We start from the raw sequence: 21,590 nt of genomic DNA, 5'->3' as shown, positions 1-21,590 counted from the left end.
AGGAGTCACGCATTATTTTTCATGTTGTTTCTTTGACTTAACTGCATCTGTGTGTCTCCGCTGCTCACAGCCCTCTGTCCATCTTTCATAGACATTGATCCCTATCCCGGCTTGGCCTCTGGCCTCCTGTTTCCCCTCCAGCTTATGAACCCGTAGTCTCCCATTTCCCAAAATTTTCCTGGCATGCTCTTTGCCTGCTGACCAACCCTTGGCCCTGTCTCCATGCCTCGGGAGCCCCTGTCTCTGCCCTCCAGCAGCAGCCCTGACCCTGCCTTGTCTTTTGGTGCCAGCAGATTGTATGTATACGTGCGTGCATGCTTTTAATGTCTTGGCAAGTGTTTTTAAAACAATAATTTTAATTTTAAGAGAACCCAAGTGAGCCTTTTGGTGCCTCGGTGACCATTGATGGTGTGACCTATGGATCCGGAACTGCAAGCAGCAAAAAACTTGCGAAGAATAAAGCTGGTAATGTGCCTATTTGGGTGTCAGAGACCCATGCTACCTACTGTGTCTGCCTCTCCCCTTAGCTGGGGAGGGCTGGGGGTAGAGCAAATCCATTTTATTTATGTAATCATCTACCTTGGTTTTTTAAAAGTATGTGCTCTTTGGAAAAGACTCAAGTAGAGGAAGTAAAGTGTGAGAAATAAAAGTAGAAAATGCAAACCTCTGCTCGGTGGAGGCTGGGCCTGAATCTTCCAACCTTGTCCCCACCACTCACAGAGCTGACTAGGCTGTGCCTAGCACGCATACTAGAGCGGGTTTGTATTTAAACTGAGCAAAACGTGGGCATCTTAGGAGATGACAAACAGGTGGAAACGTATGCAGTCAGCATTCTCCTTGAGTGGTTTTGACATGTGCGAGGACGATTTCCTGAGTCCTTCAAACTGCCATTCATTGAACATAGCCTGTCAGATCCCTGGGAAGGCCTATGTTTCTGGTTAAAATGGAAACCGTTCTGCCTCACCATTAGGATTACTTGACCTCTTCTTGGGAGTAGAGCATATTGCATGGTGCATGTTGGGTGTACCCACACACTGGCACCCACAATTCCATTCTTGAGGTTTCTCTGTTGTGTCTTCCAAAGCATGAAGCATGTTGGTTTATCACATTCTCACTAGGCCTCGAGGGTGGTGAAAGTGCTTTTGCTCACGTGACTCAGAATTTCCTTTGGAGTTGCTTTCTTTGGTGATGTATGCTGAGGATGATTGGGAGAATACGTTACTTTCTATCCTTTCGTCACGGGTTCTCCCTCAAGGCCTGCTGTCCATCTTAGGCAGAAAACTGACAAAAGCCTTTTTCAGCTCAACAAACTGGTGCTACTAAGGTCATGGGGCACATAACCAGCAGAGTGGGGCTCACTGTGGGAGTGGAAACGTCCTGGCAGTGGGGCTCTGCTCTCCCCATGTGCAAGGATCCACTTCTCTGCCCAGACCCCAGCTGCTCTCTTGATTCCTCACTCGGATGTCTTGCCAGCACCTACAACTCTACAGGGTCAGACTTTTGCCCCTCCCCTGTTCTGCAGCACCCCCCACTTCCCCACCCCAGTGGTGAGTGGCAGTCCTGCTCACGCAGAAACCTGTGCTCAGCATTGAGTCATCCCTCTGCTCCATCCTGCAGATGCTTTCTCCAAAGTATCTGTCCAATCGCTCTGCTTTTCCCTGCCACACTCAGCAGCCTGTTCACTCCTCAGGCCTCGCTGCCTGGCCTGCTACAAGTACCTCAGGGCAAGAGTACACACAGCTTGGTGTGGCTTACAAGGCTGCCCACAGTCTTAACGCTTGTCCCACGGCCTCTTTGTTTAGGATGTGCACCTCCCGTCCTCTGCTCTCCCTGCCTGTGAAGTGCTGCTTGCTGTTCCCCAGGGCCCTTGCTTCCCTCTGAGCCGTGGGTACTCTGGCCCTACACAGGAGTCAGCATGTAGCTTGCTCTGGAGTTAGGAAGCAAGCTGGGCCTGAGCCCTCACCCTTGGGGTTTTTCTTTTCATAGCCCGAGCTACGCTGGAGATCCTTATCCCTGACTTTGTCAAACAGACCTCTGAGGAAAAGCCCAAAGACAGTGAAGAGCTTGAGGTGAGTGTTGTGATCCTGCCCTGTTTGGAGCTGTGGTTCCAGTGCAGTGTCCGCACCCCACCCTCCTCACTAGTGCAGGTTATGCTCACGGATTTAGTCACCCAAGCTCTAGGTGATTTTGTTTTGTTCATACTTTATAAAAGGGGAAACTAGCTTGTCTTTGTGCAAACAGGGGGAAAGGTGTTATTTTTGTCAGAGATTTTTGTCCCATGTCTTGCAGTGAGTGGTAAAGAATGTGCATAATAAGTGTATACGGGAGTTCGTCAGCTCTACCCTGACTGGAGATCCATGGTGAGAATGAAACTTTGAGACTGTCTGTAAAAGTTATGTTGTTCTTTGTATTAAGAACTACTTAAAACTACTTGTGAACTTTCTTGGGTAAATATGATAAAATGGATATTTGTAGTAAGGGCTTCTCAAATTCTGAGGAAGGTGTTCTTTTTTATAAGTTCATTAAAAAGATTTTTTTTAAAGTTTATTTTAGAGAGAGAGGGCATGAGTGAGGGACAGAAAGGGAGAGAGAGAGAATCCCAAGCAGGCTCTGTGCTGTCAGTGCAGAGCCCAATGTGGGGCTCAGACTCACAAACCATGAGATCATGACCTGAGCCAAGATCAAGAGTCGGATGCTTAAGCAACTGAGCCACTCAGAAGCCTCTCTAACAGTTTTATTGATGTGTAATTTATATACCATGAGTTTTGCTCTTTTAAACCGTACTGTTGAGTGGATTTTTGTGTATTCAGAGTTGTACAATCATTGCTTGCAGTGTTCTAATCTTAGAATATTTTCATCTCTCTGGGAGGAAACCCCATACCCATTAGCAGTCACTCCTAATTCTCCCTGTTCCTTGCCCCTCAACCCCTGGCGACCACTAATCTCTCTGTCTTGATGGATTTACTAGTTCTGGACACTTCATACCAATGGAATCATATGACATGTAGTCCTTTGTGACTGGCTTCTTTTACTTACCATGCTGTCTTAGCTGTAGGTTTTATCAGATTGAGGAAATTTCCTTCTGCTCTTGGTTTGCTGAGAGTTTTTTTTAGGAATGGATGTTGGATTTTGTCAAATGTTTTTCCTGCTTGTACTGAAATGATTGTCAGGTTTTTGTTTTTTACTGTAGTCATGTGGTGGTATATTGCATAGGTTTTTGAATGTTAAACCAACCTTGGATTTCTGGGATAAATCCCACTTAGTCATGGTGCACGTAACTTTGATGTGTTTGCTGGATTTAGCGTGCTGGTATTTTAAGGACTTTTGCAGCTATATTTATAAGGGATACTTGTTTGTAGTTTTCTTGTGATGTCTGGTGTTGGTGTTGGGGTAATACTGTCTTTACAGAATGAGGTGGAAAGTGTTCCTTTCTCTACTATTGGTGTGGAATATTTCGTGAAAGGTTCGTAGTAATTTTTTAAACATTTGATAGAATTCACCAGTGAAACCATTTGAGTCCAGACTTGAATTTGTCTGAGGTTAGTTAATTACTAATTCAATTTTTTCACTTTTACCTCTGTTCAAATATCCTTTTCCTTTTTGAGCTGGTATGGAAACTTTGGGTTTTTATAGGAATTTTTCATTTTGATCTAGACTAATTCTTTGGCATACATTTATTCGTAGTGTTCCCTTATGATCCACGTTGTTTTGGTAAGTTTGTGCTGCTCCTGCTTTCATTACTGATTTTAGTAGTTGAGTCCCTCTTTTTTTCTCTTGGTCAATTTAAAGTTTGTCAGTGTTGTTGATCTTTCAATGATCTAACTTCCGGTTTTGTTGATCCCCACCCCTCCCCACAATAGCTTTGTTACTGTCTGTTTCATTTATTTCTGCTGTAGCCTTTGTTTCCTTTCTTCTGCCAACCTTAGGTTTAGTTTGTTTTTCTTTTCTAGTGTCTTCAGAGTATGGATTGGAGATCTTCTTTTTATTCATTCCATTTAATGTTATTTTTTATTTATTTATTTATTTATTTTGAGAGAGAGAGAGTACACACGAGTAGGGGAGAGGGGCAGAGGTAGAGAGTGTGAGAGAGATTCTTAAGCAGGCTCCATGCTCAGGGCTCAATCCCACAACCCTGGAATCATGACCTGAGCTGAAATCAAGAGTCAGGTGCTTAACTGACTCAGCCACCCAGGTGCCCCCTGAGATCTTTTTTCTAAATATTGGAGCTTGGGCTATAAATTTTTTTCTATGTACTACTTTCACTGCGGCCCATAAGCTCTAGTGTGTGTGCTATTTTTTGTTCACCTCAAAGTGTTTTTCTCATTTCTCTTGTGGTTTCTTCTTGAACCATTGGTTATTTTTGGAGTGTCTACTTTCCATCTATTTGTGAATTTCCCGAATTTCCCAAATTTCCTTTAGTTATTGATCTTTAATTCCAGTGTGGTTCAAAAACATAGTTTGTATGATTTCAGTCAGTCTTTTAAATTCATTGAAGTTTGTTTTATGACCTAACATACGATTTGCCCTAGAGAATGTTTTATATGCAAGTGTACTATGGAGTGAACCAGATGCCTGTTAGGTCTAGTTGGTGTATAGTGTTATCTTCCTTTGTTGGTCTTCTGCCTAGTTCTATCCGTTCTTGAATGTGGGTATTGGAGTCTTCTGCTGTTGTTATTGAATTATAGCTACTTTCAATTCTGTTTTTGCTTCATGTATTTTGGGGCTGTTGGTAGCTACATATATGTTGGTGGTATTGGGAGGTAATTAGAAATGTATGTTTGGTCTTTGTTCTTGGTTCCTGGTGCAGAGCTTCTAATGTAATACAGTACATTAATGCGTTTTTTGTCCCCATTTCTTTAAAAAGCTGCAGGTTGATAAAGGTGAATGTTTTTTGTTATTTTTAACAGACTCCTTTTTTTAAGATTTTTTTCCTATTTATTTATTTATGAGAGAGAGGGAGAGAGAGAATCTCATGAGGGGCAGAGAGAAAGGGAATCCCACACAACAATGACAGTGCAGAGCCCGAAGTGGGGCTTGAACTTGCCTGAAGCCGCGCTCAAACTCACGAACTGTGAAATCATGACCTGAGCCTAAGTCAGATGCTTAACTGACTGAGCCACTCGGGCACCCCTTAACAGGCCCCTTTCAACCACATCTGAGTTTATGTTAATGAAGTAGCTTTTGGACCATTCCTTTGGATGGGAGCTGGTTGCCCAGGGAATTTACCATCTAATTAGAGGGTTGGGACTTTCAGGGCTTCCCCCTCCCGTGTGTTTGGGGGGAGTCACTGGATGTTGAGCTAATTGCTAATGGCCAGTGAGGTAATCAGTTATGCCTGTATAGTGAAGCCTCCATTAAAAAACTCTTAACTGAAGGGGTTCAGAGAGCTTCTTCGTTGATGAACACATTGAGATGCTGAAAAGATGGCAGGCTCAGAGAAGGCATGGAAGCTCTGTACCCCTTCTTTTATACTTGCCCTATTTATCTTTTCCATCTGGGCTGTTTCTAAGTTATATCCTTTTGTAATAAAGCAGGGCTCTAGGAAGTAAAACGGAGGAAGGGTTGGGAACCGCCAGTATATAGCTGCTCAGTCAGAAGCACAGGTGACAACCTGGACTTGAGGTTAGTGGCAAGTGGTGGCAATAGTCTTGTAGGACTGAGCCCTTAATCTGCAGGATCTGCTCTAACTCCTGGCAGTTAGCATTAGAACGGCTTGGTGTGGAAACACATTCATTTGGTGTCACAAGTGTTCAAACCAGAAGTCAGTTCTGTTTAATGTTTATAATGGTTATGTCACCTTGATGGATGAACTCTTTGTCATTATTAAATATCTTTTATCTTTAGTAATATGTTTTGTCTTAGTGTCTTAGAGTCAGTTTTCTCTGATACAGTCATTCCTACGTTTTTTTTTTTGTTTGTTTGTTTGTTTTTTAATATTTATTTTTGAGAGAGAGAGTGTGAGCAGGGAGGGGCAGAGAGAGAAGGAGACACAGAATCTAAAGCAGGCTCCAGGCTCTGAGCTGCCAGCACAGAGCCCGATGTGGGGCTTGAACTCACGAACCATCAGATCGTGACCTGAGCTGAAGTCGGACGCTTAACTGACTGAGCCACCCAGGCGTCCAGTCATTCCTACTTTCTGATATATCTTTCCATCTTTTTACCTTTAACCCGTTTGTGTGTTTGAATCTAAATTGTGTTTCTTCTACACAGCATAAAACTGGGTTTTGTTTCTATGCATTCTGTCAAATCTCTGCCTTTTGATCAGAGAGTTTAATCAATTTGTTTTTTAAAGATTTTATTTTATTTTTAAAAAAAATTTTTTTTAACGCTTATTTATTTTTGGGACAGAGAGAGACAGAGCATGAACGGGGGAGGGGCAGAGAGAGAGAGGGAGACACAGAATCGGAAGCAGGCTCCAGGCTCTGAGCCATCAGCCCAGAGCCTGACACGGGGCTCGAACTCACGGACCGCGAGATCGTGACCTGAGCTGAAGTCAGACGCTTAACCGACGGAGCCACCCAGGCGCCCCAAAGATTTTATTTTTAAGTAATCTCTGCACCCAATGCAGGGCTTGAATTTATAACCTTAAGATCAAAAGTCAGGGCGCCTGGGTGGCGCAGTCGGTTAAGCGTCCGACTTCAGCCAGGTCACGATCTCGCGGTCCGTGAGTTCGAGCCCCGCGTCGGGCTCTGGGCTGATGGCTCAGAGCCTGGAGCCTGTTTCCGATTCTGTGTCTCCCTCTCTCTGCCCCTCCCCCGTTCATGCTCTGTCTGTCTCTCTCTGTCCCAAAAATAAATAAAAAACGGTGAAAAAAAAAAATACTAAAAAAAAAAAAAAAAAAAAAAAAAGATCAAAAGTCACATGCCCCACCGACTAAGCCAGCCAGGTGCCCCTTTTATTTATTTATTTATTTATTTAAAAAAAATTTTTTTTTTTTTAACATTTATTTATTTTTGAGACCGAGAGAGACAGAGCATGAACGGGGGAGGGTCAGAGAGAGGGGGACACAGAATCTGAAACAGGCTCCGGGCTCCGAGCTGTCAGCACAGAGCCCGATGCGGGGCTAGAACTCCCGGACCATGAGATCATGACCTGAGCCGAAGTCGGATGCTTAACCGCAGGTGCACCTTTTAAGTAAAGTTAATCAACTTTTTTTTCATTTTGGAGGGGCCTTAGTCAATTGAAATGTAATTACTGATAAGGTAGAATTGATATATACTATTACACTGTTTGCTTTCTGTTTTATGTCTTTTTGTTCCTCAGTTCCTTTGTTACTGCCTCTTCTGTTTTAAATACTTTCTAATGTACCAGTTTAATTCTCTTGTTTCCTTCACTGTATATACACATATTTTTAAATTTTTTTTAACATTTATTTATTTTTGAGAGACAGCGTGAACAGGGGAGGGGCAGAGAGAGAGGGAGACACAGAATCTGAAGCAGGCTCCAGGCTCTGGAGCCTGACGTGGGGCTTGAACTCACAAGCCATGCGATCATGACCTGAGCCGAAGTTGGACACTTAACCAACTGAGCCACCCAGACGCCTCTATATAGTTGTCCTTTAATTCAGAAAGGAAAAACAGAATTAGAAACAATATATGTTTATATTGTCTTTTATTTACTGTAGTTAGCTTTATTTTTTGTAATGCCCTCAATTTGTTTATGGTCTACAGTGTCCTTTTATTTTGGCCTGAAGGCACATCCCCCGCCCCCCCCCCCCCCCCCCCAATCCTGAAGGCTCTTCAGTATTTCTTGGAGGGCAGTTCCACTAGCTGTGGATTCTCTCAATTTTTGTTTATCTGAGAATGTCTTAACAATTCCCTTTTAAAAAAAATTTTTTTTAAATGGTTATTTTTTGAGAGAGAGAGAGTACGAGTGGGTGAGGGGCAGAGAGAGATGGGGAGACAGAATCTGAAGCAGGTGCCAGGCTCTGAGCTGTCAGGACAGAGCCTGACGTGGGTGCTCAAACCCTTGAACCATGAGATCGTGACCTGAGCTGCAGCTGGACGCTTAACTGACTGAGCCACCCAGGTGTCCCTTAATGATTCTCTTTTTGAAGCATAGTTTTGCTGGCTGGGTATAGAATTTTTTTTAAGTTTATTTATTTACTTTGAGAGAGAACCAGGGAGGGGCAAAGAGAGAGGGAGAGAGAGCAAGAATCCCAAGCAGGCTCCACACTCAGTGCAGAGCCCTGTACGGGGCTCAAAGTTAATAACCGTGAGATCATGACCTGAGCCAAAATCAAGAGTTGGACGCTTAACTCACTGAGCCACCCAGGCACCCCTGCGTATAGAATTCTTAGTTGACATTGTTTTTCTTCATAGTGGTGATCTGTCTGCCTTCTGGCCTCTATAAGGAATGAGAAATCGGCTGTTAATCTTACTGAGAATCACGTTATTGATGAGTTGTTTCTCGTACTGTTTTCAGATTTTGTCTTTGGCCTTTGACAGAAATGTGTAGGTATAGATTTCTTTAGTTTATTCTTTTTGGAATTTGTTGAGCTTCTTGGATACGTAATGTTTTCCATCTTTAAGAAGTTTCAGCCTTTATTTTCTCATAATTTTTTTTGCCCTTTAGTTTCCTCTTTTTCTGGGAATCCCATTATAGGTAACCTAGTACACTCAGGGTATCCCACAGGTCTATGGGCACTGTTATTTATTTATTTATTTTCTTTGTCTTAATTGATAGTCTGGTGAGATACTGTTCTTATGCTTTCCTTTAATTCTTTAGATGTGGTGGTTTGTTTTAGTTTTTTGAGCATATTATAGCTGGTTTATTTAATTTATTTTTTAATGTTTATCTTGAGAGAGTGTGCAAGCATATGCATGAGCACTTGAGCGGGGGAGCGGCAGAGAGAGGAGAGAATCCCAAGCAGGCTCCAAGCTGTCAGCGCAGAGCCTGATGTGGGGCTTGATCCCACGAACTGTGAGATCATGACCTGAGCCAAAATCAAGAGTTGGACCCTTAACTGACCAAGCCACCCAGGTGCCCCTCCTCAGGGATGGTTTGTATTGACTACTTTTCTTTATCTTGTATGGCATATACATTTGTGTTTTAGTTCATGTCTCGTTAAATCTGGGCATTTTAAATAATGTGGCAGCTGTGGATATCAAGATTACCAGTTAGAGGACAACTTTTTAAAAAAAATATTTATCATTTTTGAGAGAGCACAAGCAGGGGAGGGGCAGAGAGAGAGGGGGAGACATAGAGTCTGAAGCAGGCTACAGGCTCTGAACTGTTAGCACAGAGCCTGATGCAGTACTCAAACCCACTAACCACAAGATCATTCCCTGAACTGAAGTCAGACCCTTAACCGACAACCACCCAGACATCCCAAGGATATATTTCTTGCCTCACAGCTCTGGAGACTGGACATCTAAACTCAAGGTGTCAGCAAGGTTGGTTTCTTCTGAAGGCTAGGAGAGAAAGATCTCTTTCAGGCCTCTCTCTGTTTGGAGATAACAGTTGGAGATAACCGATAACAGTCCTTCTCCCTGTACTGTGTGTTTGTTTCTGAATCTGTTTATAGGGACAGTAGTCATATTGGATTAGGGCCCACCCTAATGACCTCATTTTAACTTGATTATGTCTTTAAGGACCTTATCTGCAAAAAAGGTTATATAATGAGGTACTGGAAGTTAGGATTTCAGCCTATTTCCAATATGTGGGTGGACAGAATTGAACCCATAATAGTGACTTTCCTAGACTATTTTGTGAAATCCAAGTCAGAGATTTCCTGACCTAAATCAGTAAGTCTCCCAGCCTTTGCTAGGGAGCTCTTTATGCATGTTGGGGTCACCTTTAATGCTCTAGTAGTTGACAATTGTGCCTTAGCCTTTACTTCCTTCCCACTTGCACAGAGCTTCTGAGTCAATCAGGAGATTTGGGCCTTCCCAGGACTTTCCTGGGCATGCAAGTGGCCACCTAGATCTCCAGACAAGTTGGAGCTTTTCAAAGCCTTTTAAGGGCATCTCATTCTCTAGCTTTTCCTTTTATGTTTTCTGACCTGTCTCTTGCTTGCCAGCTGGTATCCCAGCCTCAGGCAACTGCCGTATGAAACAGTTGCCACTGATTATTTTTGATAGATTTCCTGGGGAATTGGGCTGTTTTCACCGAATGAACTCTGAGTTGGGTCGCATAAAGGCAAGTTTTACAATGAGCTTTTCTGTAGAGCTGCCACATGGACCAGACAGCAGTGGTTCTCTGGGCTTGGGTTGTTGGGGAACCAGTTTGCCTTCTTCATTGAACCAGCCTTGCTGGTTCCCAAGGCTACCACAGAGCTGGGAAGAGAAGACAGGAATGGGCCAAATTTTATAAATAAAATGCTACAAAGCTCATTGTTCTTAGCAAAATTCAGCCATTTTTTTCTTGAATAAATGCTCCCCAGATTGTTGTCTTTAATTTCCAGAATTCTGAAAAAGTTGATTTTGACAGTTTTAGTCAGTGTTCTTGTTGATCCTGTGGAAGAGCAAAATTTGGAGGTTTTTTTATTCTGTCACCCTAGAACTGGTATAGGATGTGTTTAAAACTTTTTTTCAAAAACAAAAAAGACAAAATATAAAACAGTATTCACCTGGGTGGCTCAGTTGGTTAAGTCTGACTTCAGCTCAGGTCATGATCTCATGGTTTCAAGCCCCACATTGGGCTCTCCTATCAGCGAGGAGCTTTTTTCTGATCCTCTGTCCTTTCTCTCTGCCCCTCCCCTACTCGTACGCGTGCACACTCTCTCGAAAATAAATTAACGTTAAAAAAACTAAACATTTTTTCCAATCTTTTTAGACTGAGACTATTCTAAAATATGGTAAAGTGCCCATGACAGTTTAAATTACACTCGGGTGTCTATTTTTTGTGCTTTATTGTCATAGATGGGCCATAGACAGATCACAGAGCCCACTCAGCAAACAAAATCTCAAAAAGACTAGCTCCTTCAGGAAAAATCACATTTTCAACTTTATTTCTCAATAACCTAACTATGGAACAGTGGTTGTTGAGGGAGGCTTCCAAGGCATGTTGGAGAACTTGTTACCTACACCTCTACCCATAGCCTGCCAAGGCCCTTAGGATTGGTTGTTGCAGTTGATGATGCATGGGCTGTATAGGTTGCACGCCACCATTCTCTGATACGGGGTAGCAGAAACTGGAAGGGGTAGCTATGGTTCTGGTGCTGGGAGTCAGCTTGGCCTAGGCAAGTAGGGGATGTGCGGCTCCAGCAGCCTTTTTGGAAGATGGAGCTTTGCTTTGTCATAGCAGCTCATCTGAGTAGCCTCTGCTGTTGCCCAATGCGGTGGGGATGTGTGTCTTACCTGTCTAAGCATGCAGCACCCACGCCCCACTGCCTGTGGCTGTTGTGGTAAAGTTTAAAGTAACTCAGTAAATTATAGTTGATTTAAGAAATTTTTGACATGTTGAGATAATGGAAAATTCTCCAGGGTTAGTACAGCAAGTGTTAGGAACACCTGGTTTCAAGATAAGATCCAAGACGGTCTCCATTTAGTGTTGTGGCCTCTAAGATACCAGCATCTGGCTTGGTTGGTTATTAACTGAATGAATTAGCATTTCAGTCCAGTTTTTAATCTGAAAGTCTCTGTGCTTACTGTTGGCTTTAGTTCACTTTTGTATTTAGCACCATTGTAGTTCCCTAAGCAGGGACCTCCCAGTTTCATTCTGGCCAGCTTAGGGACCCAGGGGTGTTCCATGGCTCTCCCAGCCTTGTGTGTTGAAGAATGGTCTGTCGCTCCAGTTACCTGCTCTGTCCCAGCTGCTTTTTGCAGTCCCACCACCTGCATGTGGCCTCATATGTGGCTGTCTGGTGGTATACACTCTTGGAGGGCTACAAGCTTGCCCCAGACTGTGATGTCAGCCCTGTCTCTACCTCATGCTTGGTGGTCAGAGACTGGTGGTTACCTCTTCTCTAGGGTGCATGGTTTTGATGATGACCAGCTGGCAGTCTTTGTGCTCAGTTCTTTCATTTTCCACCTTTCCTCCTGCCCTGTACAGTCTGTAAGGTCATTGTGGCTGCACCCTTGTCCCTGGAGCCTTTTACATTAGCACCTCTAGTGAGGCATCTGCTGTGACAGAGACTGCAGGTTTCTGGAATTTGTGCCTCAGGTTGTGCTGGATAGTAGTAAGATTCAGGATCTGGCCATGTACTCTAGGGCTCTTCTGGAAAGTGAGGGATCTTTCCAGAAATAACATCAGAAAGTAGCCTGAGAGGGGTGCCTGGGTGGCTCAGTTGGTTGGGTGTCCAACTTCAGCCTAGGTCATGACCTCGCTGGTCCCGAGTTCTGGCCCCACAGCAGGCTCTATACTGACAGCTCGGAGCCCGGAGCCTGTTTCGGATTCTAGGTCTCCCTCTCTATCTCTGCTCCTACCCCACTCACACTCTGTCTCTCTCTCTAAAAAATAAACATACATTAAAAAATTAAAAAAAAAAAAAGAAAAGGCAAGCTTGAGAGAGGAGGTCTTCCCAGGTAGAGGAGGCTATGTGGGCAGCTCGGAAATCCCAGGTATAAAAGTTCCCTTGTACACACAAAGGACTTTTTCATGTTGGTTCTCCAATTCTCTGACACCAGCTAGGTGTCTGCAACTTTGCTCAGTTCTCACACTATTTACATGGAGTTGGCTCAGTTCCAAAAGACTGCCCACACTTCACATTCCAGCCACAAATGGGGTGCACAGGCCACCCACATTGACCAGCCAACTACAGATTCAGGGGTTTCCGTGACTTCCCTTGGGTTCATTAATTTGCTTGAATGAGAACTTTTTTAGAATTTGCTCTCAGAACTCAGGGAAACTTCTTTACGTTTACTGGTTTATTATTAAGAATACAGGGGCGCCTGGGTGGCTCAGTCGGTTAAGCGTCTGACTTCGGCTCAGGTCACGATCTCGCGGTATGTGAGTTCGAGCCCCGCATCGGGCTCTGTGCTGACTGCTCAGAGCCTGGAGCCTGTTTCAGATTCTGTGTCTCCCTCTCTCTCTGACCCTCCCCCGTTCATGCTCTGTCTCTCTCTGTCTCAAAAATAAATGAACGTTAAAAAAAAAGAATACAAATGGACAGCCAGATGAAGAGGTGCTTAATCATGGTTGGTCTTTCTGGTGACCAGCCCCATCATGAAGCTGTCTAGGCCCTGCCCCCCACCATGCCTAATTAGCATAAACTCAGATGAGGTCCAGAGGGACTTCTTTGAATAACAAAAGATACTCCTATTAGGAAATTCTAAAGTTTTAGGCGCTCCCTGAACTGGATACAAGGACCAGATATGTGTCTGATGACCAAAAATGTCTTCATCCTCTGGAGAGGTTTTTTTTCACACTTAGAATTTAATTGTATATGTGTGTACTTATTTCCCATTTTAAAATTTGTCAGAGAAGAAAGTAGCTTTTCTGTCAGGTTGAAAGTACTAGAGCAGCACAATCGTGACTGATAGGAATTGCTGTCTTGCTCCTGAAAAATTGTGACAGTGTTTCTGTCACATCCTTGTCAGTAGCTTGGTGGGTGGGTGGCAGTCCCTCTTCCCCATGGTGCCCTTGTGGAGGTGTGGCTCCAGAGTTCCAGCTGTGGGGGCAGGATGCCAAGGTTGGCTGGGCAGGCCCTGGTTCTTTGGGAGCTCTCGCTATGCACTGCTGTCCTTGACGTACAGTGGCACAAAGTCCACATGCAATGGTGGTGTGGATATAGAATATCCAGAATTCTAGAATTGCCATGGAAGCAGAGGCTCAGGGCATAGCATGTTTGGTGTTGATTAAAAAGGCAAAAACAGATGAGCAGAACTGGTACTGAGCCTTTTCACAAGACCTGGGGTGATTTCTTCTTAGTATTTTATAGCTTTTTAGGTAGCTGTGGGTTGTGGTTGGTTCATGCTTGTTCTAGAATTTAGTCATTAGTGACTTGGTTTTTTTGGCTCCCTTCCCCCGCCCCCGACTAATTTAGGTTTTAATAGAGAGTTCGGGGCACTTAGGTGGCTCGATTGGTTAAGTGTCCGACTCTTAATTTTGGCTCAGGTCATGAGATTGAGCCCTCCATCAGGCTCAATACTGATAGTGTGGAGCCTGCTTGGGATTCTCTCTCTCCCTATCTCTGTGTCCCTCCTCTGCTCGTGTGTGTTCGCAGTTGCTCACTTTCTCAAAAAATTAAAAAAAAAATTATAGAGTGGTAAATGCACTTTTTGGTACACTTCTGTGAATTTTGAAACGTGTAGTTTTGTCATGTAACCAACAGCGCAATCAAGACATTTTCAAATGTTCTCCCCCTCCCAGTTTTCTTAAACTGCCCCCTTCTGCCCCTTTGTAGTCAAAACTTTCTTTTTACCCAGGTAGCCACTGAGCTATCTCTGTAGGTTAGCCAGTTCCCAAATGTCTTATCAGTGGAGTCACAGGGGAGGTAGCCTTAGAACCAAGCTCCAACTCAGTGATGCACTTGAGAATCATCTGTGTTGGTGCTGGTGTCGATGGTTGGGTAATTTTTGCTGCTGAGTGTGCCTACTGCAGGGCAGTGCCTAGTATGTTCTTCTTACTTGAGGGGTGTTGAGTGCATTTCCATTTTTGGGTGATTAGCATTTGGCTGCTGTGAGGCTCTCCGGTTTTCCACGTGAGTGTAGCTAAGCACCCAAGATGGCCTTGCTGGGCCGTATGATAAGTATATGTCCAACTGGGTGCCTTTGCATGTCTGTCGAGCCAGATGAGCATGTGTGTGTGGGTCTATCTCTGCACTCTGTCTCCTTGATCTGTGTGACCTTTCACCAATGCCATACCTTCTTGATGACATGAATTCTTGGAATCCGTGCGAACCCTCAAACTTTGTTCTTTTTCAAAAGCACTTTTTGGTTACTCCAGCTACTTTTCCCTTCCGTATAGAAACAGTATGTCAGTACAAAAAGTTCTGTTGAGATTTTGATTGGAATTGTGTTACATCTGTAGATAAATTTGGAGAGAATGGACTTCCTAACAGTATTGAGTCTTTCAGTTCACAAACCCAGTGTATCTCTCCATTTATTGAAGTCTTTGATGTCTTTTATTAGTGTTTGGTCATTTTTAGTATGCAGATCTTTCACATGTTTTACTAGATTTGGACTTGAGTATTTCACATGTGTTTTGGAACTGTTGTGAGTAGCACTTTAGTTTCAGTTGTGTTGATTGCTAGTGTATAGCGATCTCATTTACTGTCGTATATTGATCGTATGTCTTGTGGCTTTGCTGAACTGCTTTATTAGTTCCAGTAGTTTTTCTGTAGATTTCTTTGGGATTTCTATGTACCGACCAGGTTGACTGTGATGGTTTGATTTCTTCCTTTCCAATCTAGATGCCTTTTGTTTCTTTTTCTTGCCTTACTACTCTGACTAGAAGCTCCATTACATGTTGAGTAGCAGTGGGGAGAGTGGACATCCTTGTCTTGTTCCTGATCTTGGGGTGAAGCATATAGTCTCTGACCATTGAATATGACGTTAGGTGTTAGTTGTTTGTTGATGCCCTCTATCAGGTTGAGGAAGGATTCTTCTATTCCTAGTTTGTTGAGTATTTTTATCATGAAAGGATGTTGCATTTTGTCAAATGCCTTTCCTTATCAATTGATATTACAGACTTTTTCCTCCTTAATTTGTTGATATAATGTATTATGTTGATAGATTTTTTTTTTTTTTTTAACGCATTCCTGGGCTAAGTAAGTCCTTTCTTGGGCATGGCATAGATTTGTTTTTATGTGTTAATGGTTACGAATTGCTAATACTCTATGTAGGATTTTTACACCTGTGTTTGTGAGGATTATTATTTTGTAGTTCTCTTTGGTGTTAATAAGGGTACTGCTAACATCATAAAATGAACTGGCAATTGTCCCTCCTCTTGTGGTGTTTTGAAAGATTGTCTAGAATTGGTATAATTTTTTTTTTCTTAAATATTTGGTAGTTGTTGCCAATGAAACGATCTGAGTGTGGAGTTTTCTTTGAAGGGACCTTTTAACTACAAGTTCAACTTCTTGAATAGAGCAGTTTGGGTAATTTGCACTTTTCAAGGAATTGGTCCATTTTATTTAAATTGTTGGGTTTATGGGTGCTGGTCTGTCTGTGGTGCTCTCTCAGGGTCTTTCAGTATCTGTTGGGCACCAGTGATCCAAACTTCTTCTGTACTGTTGGCATTGGGCCACTTCTGCCCTTTGTACTATAGTCTCTACATGCTCCTTGCAGGTTAACCTGCAACATGTGACTGTGGCTCTTGGTGCAGGTAATTGTGGTATGGGCCTTTGCCAGCGTCTGTTGGATATCTTTGGGCTTCTTAGTGTGTGTTCTTCTGCCATGTGTGTGTCTGCCTCGGCTCTGTCAGGGAGGATCGTGGGTACACAGGTGGTCTTGCTCAGTCTGACTACAGGTCCACAGCCCAGGTGCCGACTGCTGGTTAGAGACTGGGTTATCAAAGGGCTGAAATGAGAGAGCCAGCCACCATGGATGGGTCGGCTGCCTGGCTAGCCACTAAGGATGGGTCTAGGGCCTGATGTCTTGGTGAATAACTTTCCCTGGAAACTGATCCATGCTGATGCAGATGCTCGTAAGTGGAGGTATCTTGTGGGGACCTGTTGGAAACTGTAGCCAAATGAGAGTAGGGAGATTTCTAGCTCACCAGAATCAGCAATTCCCTTTAGAAATGTCACCTTGCTTTCCTTGACTCAGTCACAGTCCGCTGAGAGAGGAACCCCTGCCTCCCTGCCCAGAGTAGTGTTCTTGTAAGTGTTGTGTTCTTGTAAGAAGAGGGAGGGAAGTGGAGAGAAGGCTGGGTGGAGTTGGGAGTGATGCTAAAGAAAGCTTGGTGCTGCCAAAACCTGGGAAGGTCCAGAAAGAATCTCTCATAGAGGTTTCAAAGGGAACGTGGCCTGCTGACACCTTGCTTTGGGACTTCTGGGCCCCAGAATTGTGAAAAAATAAATAAGCCACCCACTTGGTGGTACCTTGCTATGGCAACCCCAGAAGCCCAGCAGTCCCCACCAGGGAGGTGGGCTGTGCTGAGTGAACTAGGCCACATCCTCCGTTCACAGAGGGCGGCTCAGCAGAGGCCCAAGTCTGGTTGGGGTCAACGCTGCCTCCTGGCTGCTGCCTGCCTCTGTTGTGCAGAACTTCTCTTTTTCCCCCTCAACTGGTTAAGTGGTTTCCCATTAACCCTTTAATTGTTCTGTTCTCTGGGCATAGCAGTTGGTCTCAGAGCTAGGACAGGATGACTCTGTGTTTGAAACAGGAGCCAGGCCAGGCCCTTCACAGCCTTCAGAGAGCTTGGCCTTTTTAGAGTGCATCTCTTTTGTCTGATTTACCTTTTGTCTTCTATAATCTCACTTATGATGATCTTCAAAATTCTTTTCTAAGGTTGTCTGTCTTTAGATTTCTGACTAATTGATCAGACTCAGATTCAGAAAAGGCTCCCAGGCAGCACCAAGCTTTGCCACCCCGTTGCAGCATACTCTCCAACCTAGCACAGCACTGCTTGTCCTGTCTCAGAGGGGCTGCTGGACAATGAGGTGGGGGCGCAATGTGCTCTTCAAGGCAGTAAAGATGACAGGAAGCTTCTGGGGGAAGCAGACAGCATGGGGAACAGCTCCGTGAGGCCAGCAGGCTCGGTCCAGCACTTAGGAGTGGCTGCTTTGTTTTGTAGTATTTTAACCACATCAGTATCGAGGACTCACGGGTCTACGAGCTGACCAGCAAGGCCGGACTGTTGTCTCCCTATCAGATCCTTCACGAGTGCCTTAAAAGGTAGGGCGGGTGCTTCCCCTTCTGAGTAGGGTTGTGTGGGGGCTTTTCTGTTGGTGCCCAATGTCTTTACTAGCTATTTATCCTGGTTCAAGAGGTGATGCTAAAGGCCAAGCCATTGCAAGTATTCCCTGTGTGCACAGAAGCCCCTGTGCCTGCTGGTCAGTCAGAGCCTGTGAGATCGGATCAGGAGAATCCCCTCCTTTTCAGCTGAGAAGTGCGGTTTGGGGAAAGGGTTGGCATTGTCTTCAGAGAGCCTTTAAAGCCTTTCCTGAAGCTGTCATTTCTTTGTCCTCAGCCGATGGCACTGGTTGTCTTTGTTTTTTCTTTAAGAAACCATGGAATGGGTGATACATCCATCAAGTTTGAAGTGGTTCCTGGTAAAAACCAGAAGAGTGAATATGTCATGGCGTGCGGCAAACACACAGTGCGCGGCTGGTGTAAGGACTGCCTCCCTCCTCCCTGTCACCCCACTGCAATTTCCCTTGACCACTGGGGAGGTTGCACACTGCCATGTGGCCTGTCTGGGAGCCCTGAGCCTCTGGGGCTTAGTCTCAGGCCACTACCCTGGCATCACTCCCAAGCTCCTGCCTTGTGTGCTGACCACCCGCAGTCCTCCGTGTCCACTGGCATCTCCTATCGACCTCTGTCTGAAAGCCGGTCAGTCTGAGGTGGGACTGTGGTAGTCCTGCCTGTACCAACCCTATCCTCCTAGTTCCTGGGCTTGGGCTGGTCACTTTGGCTAGGCCATGTTTTCCCCCTCCTGCCACTAGTGCCCCATCCAGCCCATGGTCCCTGTGGTAGGAGGAGGGATGTCCTAGAATGGCAGCAGAGCCCTTGCCCTGCCCTACTCTGTGTCCCTGTGCTGGGTGATGTGCCTGCCCCATTTCTGGTCTTTGTGTACACCACCTGCAGTATTTACCAAATTTGGTTGGTTATTTATTTTTAACTTCTTTATTTAAAAAAAAATTTTTTATGTTTATTTTTGAGAGAGAGAGAGAGAGTGTGAGCAGGGGAGGGACAGAGAGAGAGGGAGACACAGAATCTGAAGACAGCCTCCAGGCTCTGAGCTAGCTGTCAGCATAGAGCCTGATCCAGGACTCAAACTCACAAACCATGAGATCGTGACCTGAGCCAGTGGATGCTTAACTGGCTGAGCCACCCAGGCGCCCCACTGAATTTGGTTTTTGAAATAACTACGTTTTATTTTATCTTATCTTTTAATGTTTATTTTTGAGAGAGTGTGCCATGTACGAGTGGGGGGAAGGGCAGAGAAAGAGGGAGACAGAGAATCCCAAGCAGGCTTTGCACTGTCAGTGCAGAATCTGACGTGGGGCTCAAGCTCACACACTGAGATCATGACCTGAACTGAAATCAAGAGTCAGATGCTTAATTGACTGAGCCACCCAGGCACCCCTAAAGTAACCACTTCTGAAAACAACTTTATTTTAAAAGAAAACTTTGTATGACTACTATAAACACAAACCCAGTGCTGTGTAAACTAGAAAGTAACACACAAGTTGACCTTGGGAAAATCACAGAACTCACAGACCTGGGTGTCCCCTGTGATTCAGCAGATATTAGTCCTCACTGAGCCCCCTTCTGGAGCAGACAGGTGTGGCATAGAAGGAGTGCTGGCACCATTGACCTCCCTATCTGGGAAGTGTGGCCACCTTGGTTTGTCTGGCCATAGGCATCTCCTGGCACTCAGACCCACTCTGTTCTCCAGACCCACTCTGCTCCCTGGCCCCACCTTCCCTCTGCATACATAGAAACTCCTCTTTCAAAGTTCATACACCCTCTGGAAACTCCTCTGGGCTTTCTGGCAGAGCCTCCCTCCCCTGTGCCTGTCCCCAAGGAGCCTTGGGCCATGTGCTTCATGGTGCTCGTTTTGCTTGTCTGTATCTCTGGAAGTGTAGGGTGTGGTGGGAGGGAGGCCTTGTAAGTTATGACCTTGGGCCCATTCTGATTTTCTGAAGCCTTTGAGGGAGCTGTTCTGCTAAATGGGGTTAGGGTGGGTCCTGGTCTCAGCTTTGTGAGACTCCAGTGCCGACTGCAGTGGTGGAAGACGTCTGTACCCCCTCCTGTAGAACATGCCGTTTGCTGGGTGGGGGAATGGCAGGTGTGTCTCCTCTCTAGGCAAGGTGGCCATGTTGACAGCTGAATGTTCTAGTGACTCCCTCTCCACATTTCCTCTTCCTTCCTCACAGGTAAGAATAAGAGAGTTGGAAAACAGTTAGCCTCTCAGAAAATCCTTCAGCTGCTGCACCCACATGTCAAGAATTGGGGGTCTTTATTGCGCATGTATGGTCGCGAAAGCAGCAAGATGGTCAAACAGGTAACCAGGCTCCTCCCTAGGACCTAGGGCAGCCTCTGTGCTTATCATCCTCCCTCCACCGTGGCACACCTGTTTGAGGTCCTGCTGTCACCGGAGATAGTGTTGGGCAGCTCTGCTCTTGTTCAAGGCTGCTTCTCAGGCGCTTTGCTGGGCCATGTCTGTGACCTTGAGGGTGGGAGGTGGTCATTCATGCTGTGTCTCCCTCCCTGAGAAGCCTGGTCCTGGCTCTGGCTGTGTGGGCTGAGCCTGTCCAGCAGGACGTACAGGTGGTGAGTGCTGCCAGCCCCAGTGGAGAGGAAGCTTCTGAGCTGAGACCTGGTGTCTCCCCTTCCCCCACACTGGAACTGCAAGCCCTTGGATTAATTTGAGGACCCCTAGAAGCTTAAGGGAGAGTAAGAGATGCAGGGCACCTCTTCCTGCTTATGAACACCAGTTTTTTTTTAACTAAACACCTGTACACGTCATCTGTTTAGTTTCTGCTGTTTTGCCGGGATCGAGAGATTTAAACCAGTACCCTTAGGTTTGTATGTTTTGTGGGGTGGAGGGAAGTCCTGGGAGGTGTTTACGTTTATTTTTACCCTGATGTTTCCAGAAATAGTCTGGGTTACCTGCATCCCAGTGAGGGGAGGGGTGGCCATGTGGCATCTAAGGAGGTGACACTGGGCCCCCAAGGTGCTTAGAGAGGAACCTCCAGATATGTGTTGCTGAGAAAACTCCAATGACTGCAGATGAGGTTGAGTTCTGCCTTCACGTGCCTTTACTTTTGTGCTGTATCTTGTTTGGGCTAAGATTGAGAAAAGCCTGCTTTGGCCTGTGAGTGGGAACTCTCCCTAAGTTGGAGGATGAGCGTCCAGTCTAGGCACAGCCTCAGCCTGTATCTTTTGGAGGACAGGTGGAGTCTGACACTCGAAGGCACAGCAGGCGGCCTCAGAGATGGCCTTTTCAGACAGGAAGGGCCTCAGGACAGCTTGATCCTGTTCTCAAAGTTGGAGGGTTTGCAGATATGCAGAGAGCGCAGTGTCTAGGGCTGATGGGCTCCCAGCTGGGCCCCAGTGCCAGGGTTTATCCCATTGGGCAGCACGCTGTCCCTGCTGGCGGAGGCCGTACTCTGATCGTTCCACTCTGAGGGTCTGGGCAGTACGAGTGCCCAGCCGATGGCAGGAGTGGAGGCAGCTGGGTGCCAGGATGCCTTTGCCCCATGAAGGGAAGAGGCTGTGGCTTCTGCCTGCTCAGGGTGAGGCAGAAGTGGGGGTAGTATGGTCAGAAAGTGAGCTGGGCAGCTGTGGACTGGTCTGCGTTCTCTGTGGCTGTGTCAGCTGCCAGGTGTGGGTTGGGAGTGCAGCTCTGGCTGCTGGCCGTAATATGTCTGTGGGGCCTGCCCCAGGCAGTCCTGAGAGCAAGGTGCTGTGCTCCCCAGGAGACCTCGGACAAAAGTGTGATTGAGCTGCAGCAATATGCCAAGAAGAACAAGCCAAACCTGCACATCCTGAGCAAACTACAGGAGGAGATGAAGAGGCTGGCTGAGGAGAGGG

The 21,590-nt window shown here is 45.5% G+C and overlaps 1 protein-coding gene across 3 annotated transcripts in view; it reads left to right on the top strand.

Annotated features, from left to right (window-relative positions):
* Nucleotides 1–21,590, top strand: part of DGCR8 (DGCR8 microprocessor complex subunit) — a 36,800-nt gene that overhangs the window by 12,273 nt on the left and 2,937 nt on the right. For all 3 annotated transcript variants that reach the window (XM_060612920.3, XM_078435541.2, XM_060612921.3), the window contains 6 exons: nucleotides 367–465; nucleotides 1,987–2,069; nucleotides 17,623–17,723; nucleotides 18,054–18,160; nucleotides 19,931–20,058; nucleotides 21,476–21,589. In XM_060612920.3, the coding sequence (XP_060468903.1) occupies nucleotides 367–465; nucleotides 1,987–2,069; nucleotides 17,623–17,723; nucleotides 18,054–18,160; nucleotides 19,931–20,058; nucleotides 21,476–21,589 (632 nt within the window). The remainder of the gene's footprint in view (nucleotides 1–366; nucleotides 466–1,986; nucleotides 2,070–17,622; nucleotides 17,724–18,053; nucleotides 18,161–19,930; nucleotides 20,059–21,475; nucleotide 21,590) is intronic.

Source organism: Panthera onca, chromosome D3 (genome assembly GCF_046562875.1).
Source record: "Panthera onca isolate mPanOnc1 chromosome D3, mPanOnc1 haplotype 2, whole genome shotgun sequence".
NCBI lineage: Eukaryota > Metazoa > Chordata > Mammalia > Carnivora > Felidae > Panthera > Panthera onca.
This window is presented reverse-complemented; position numbering and strand designations above follow the sequence as displayed.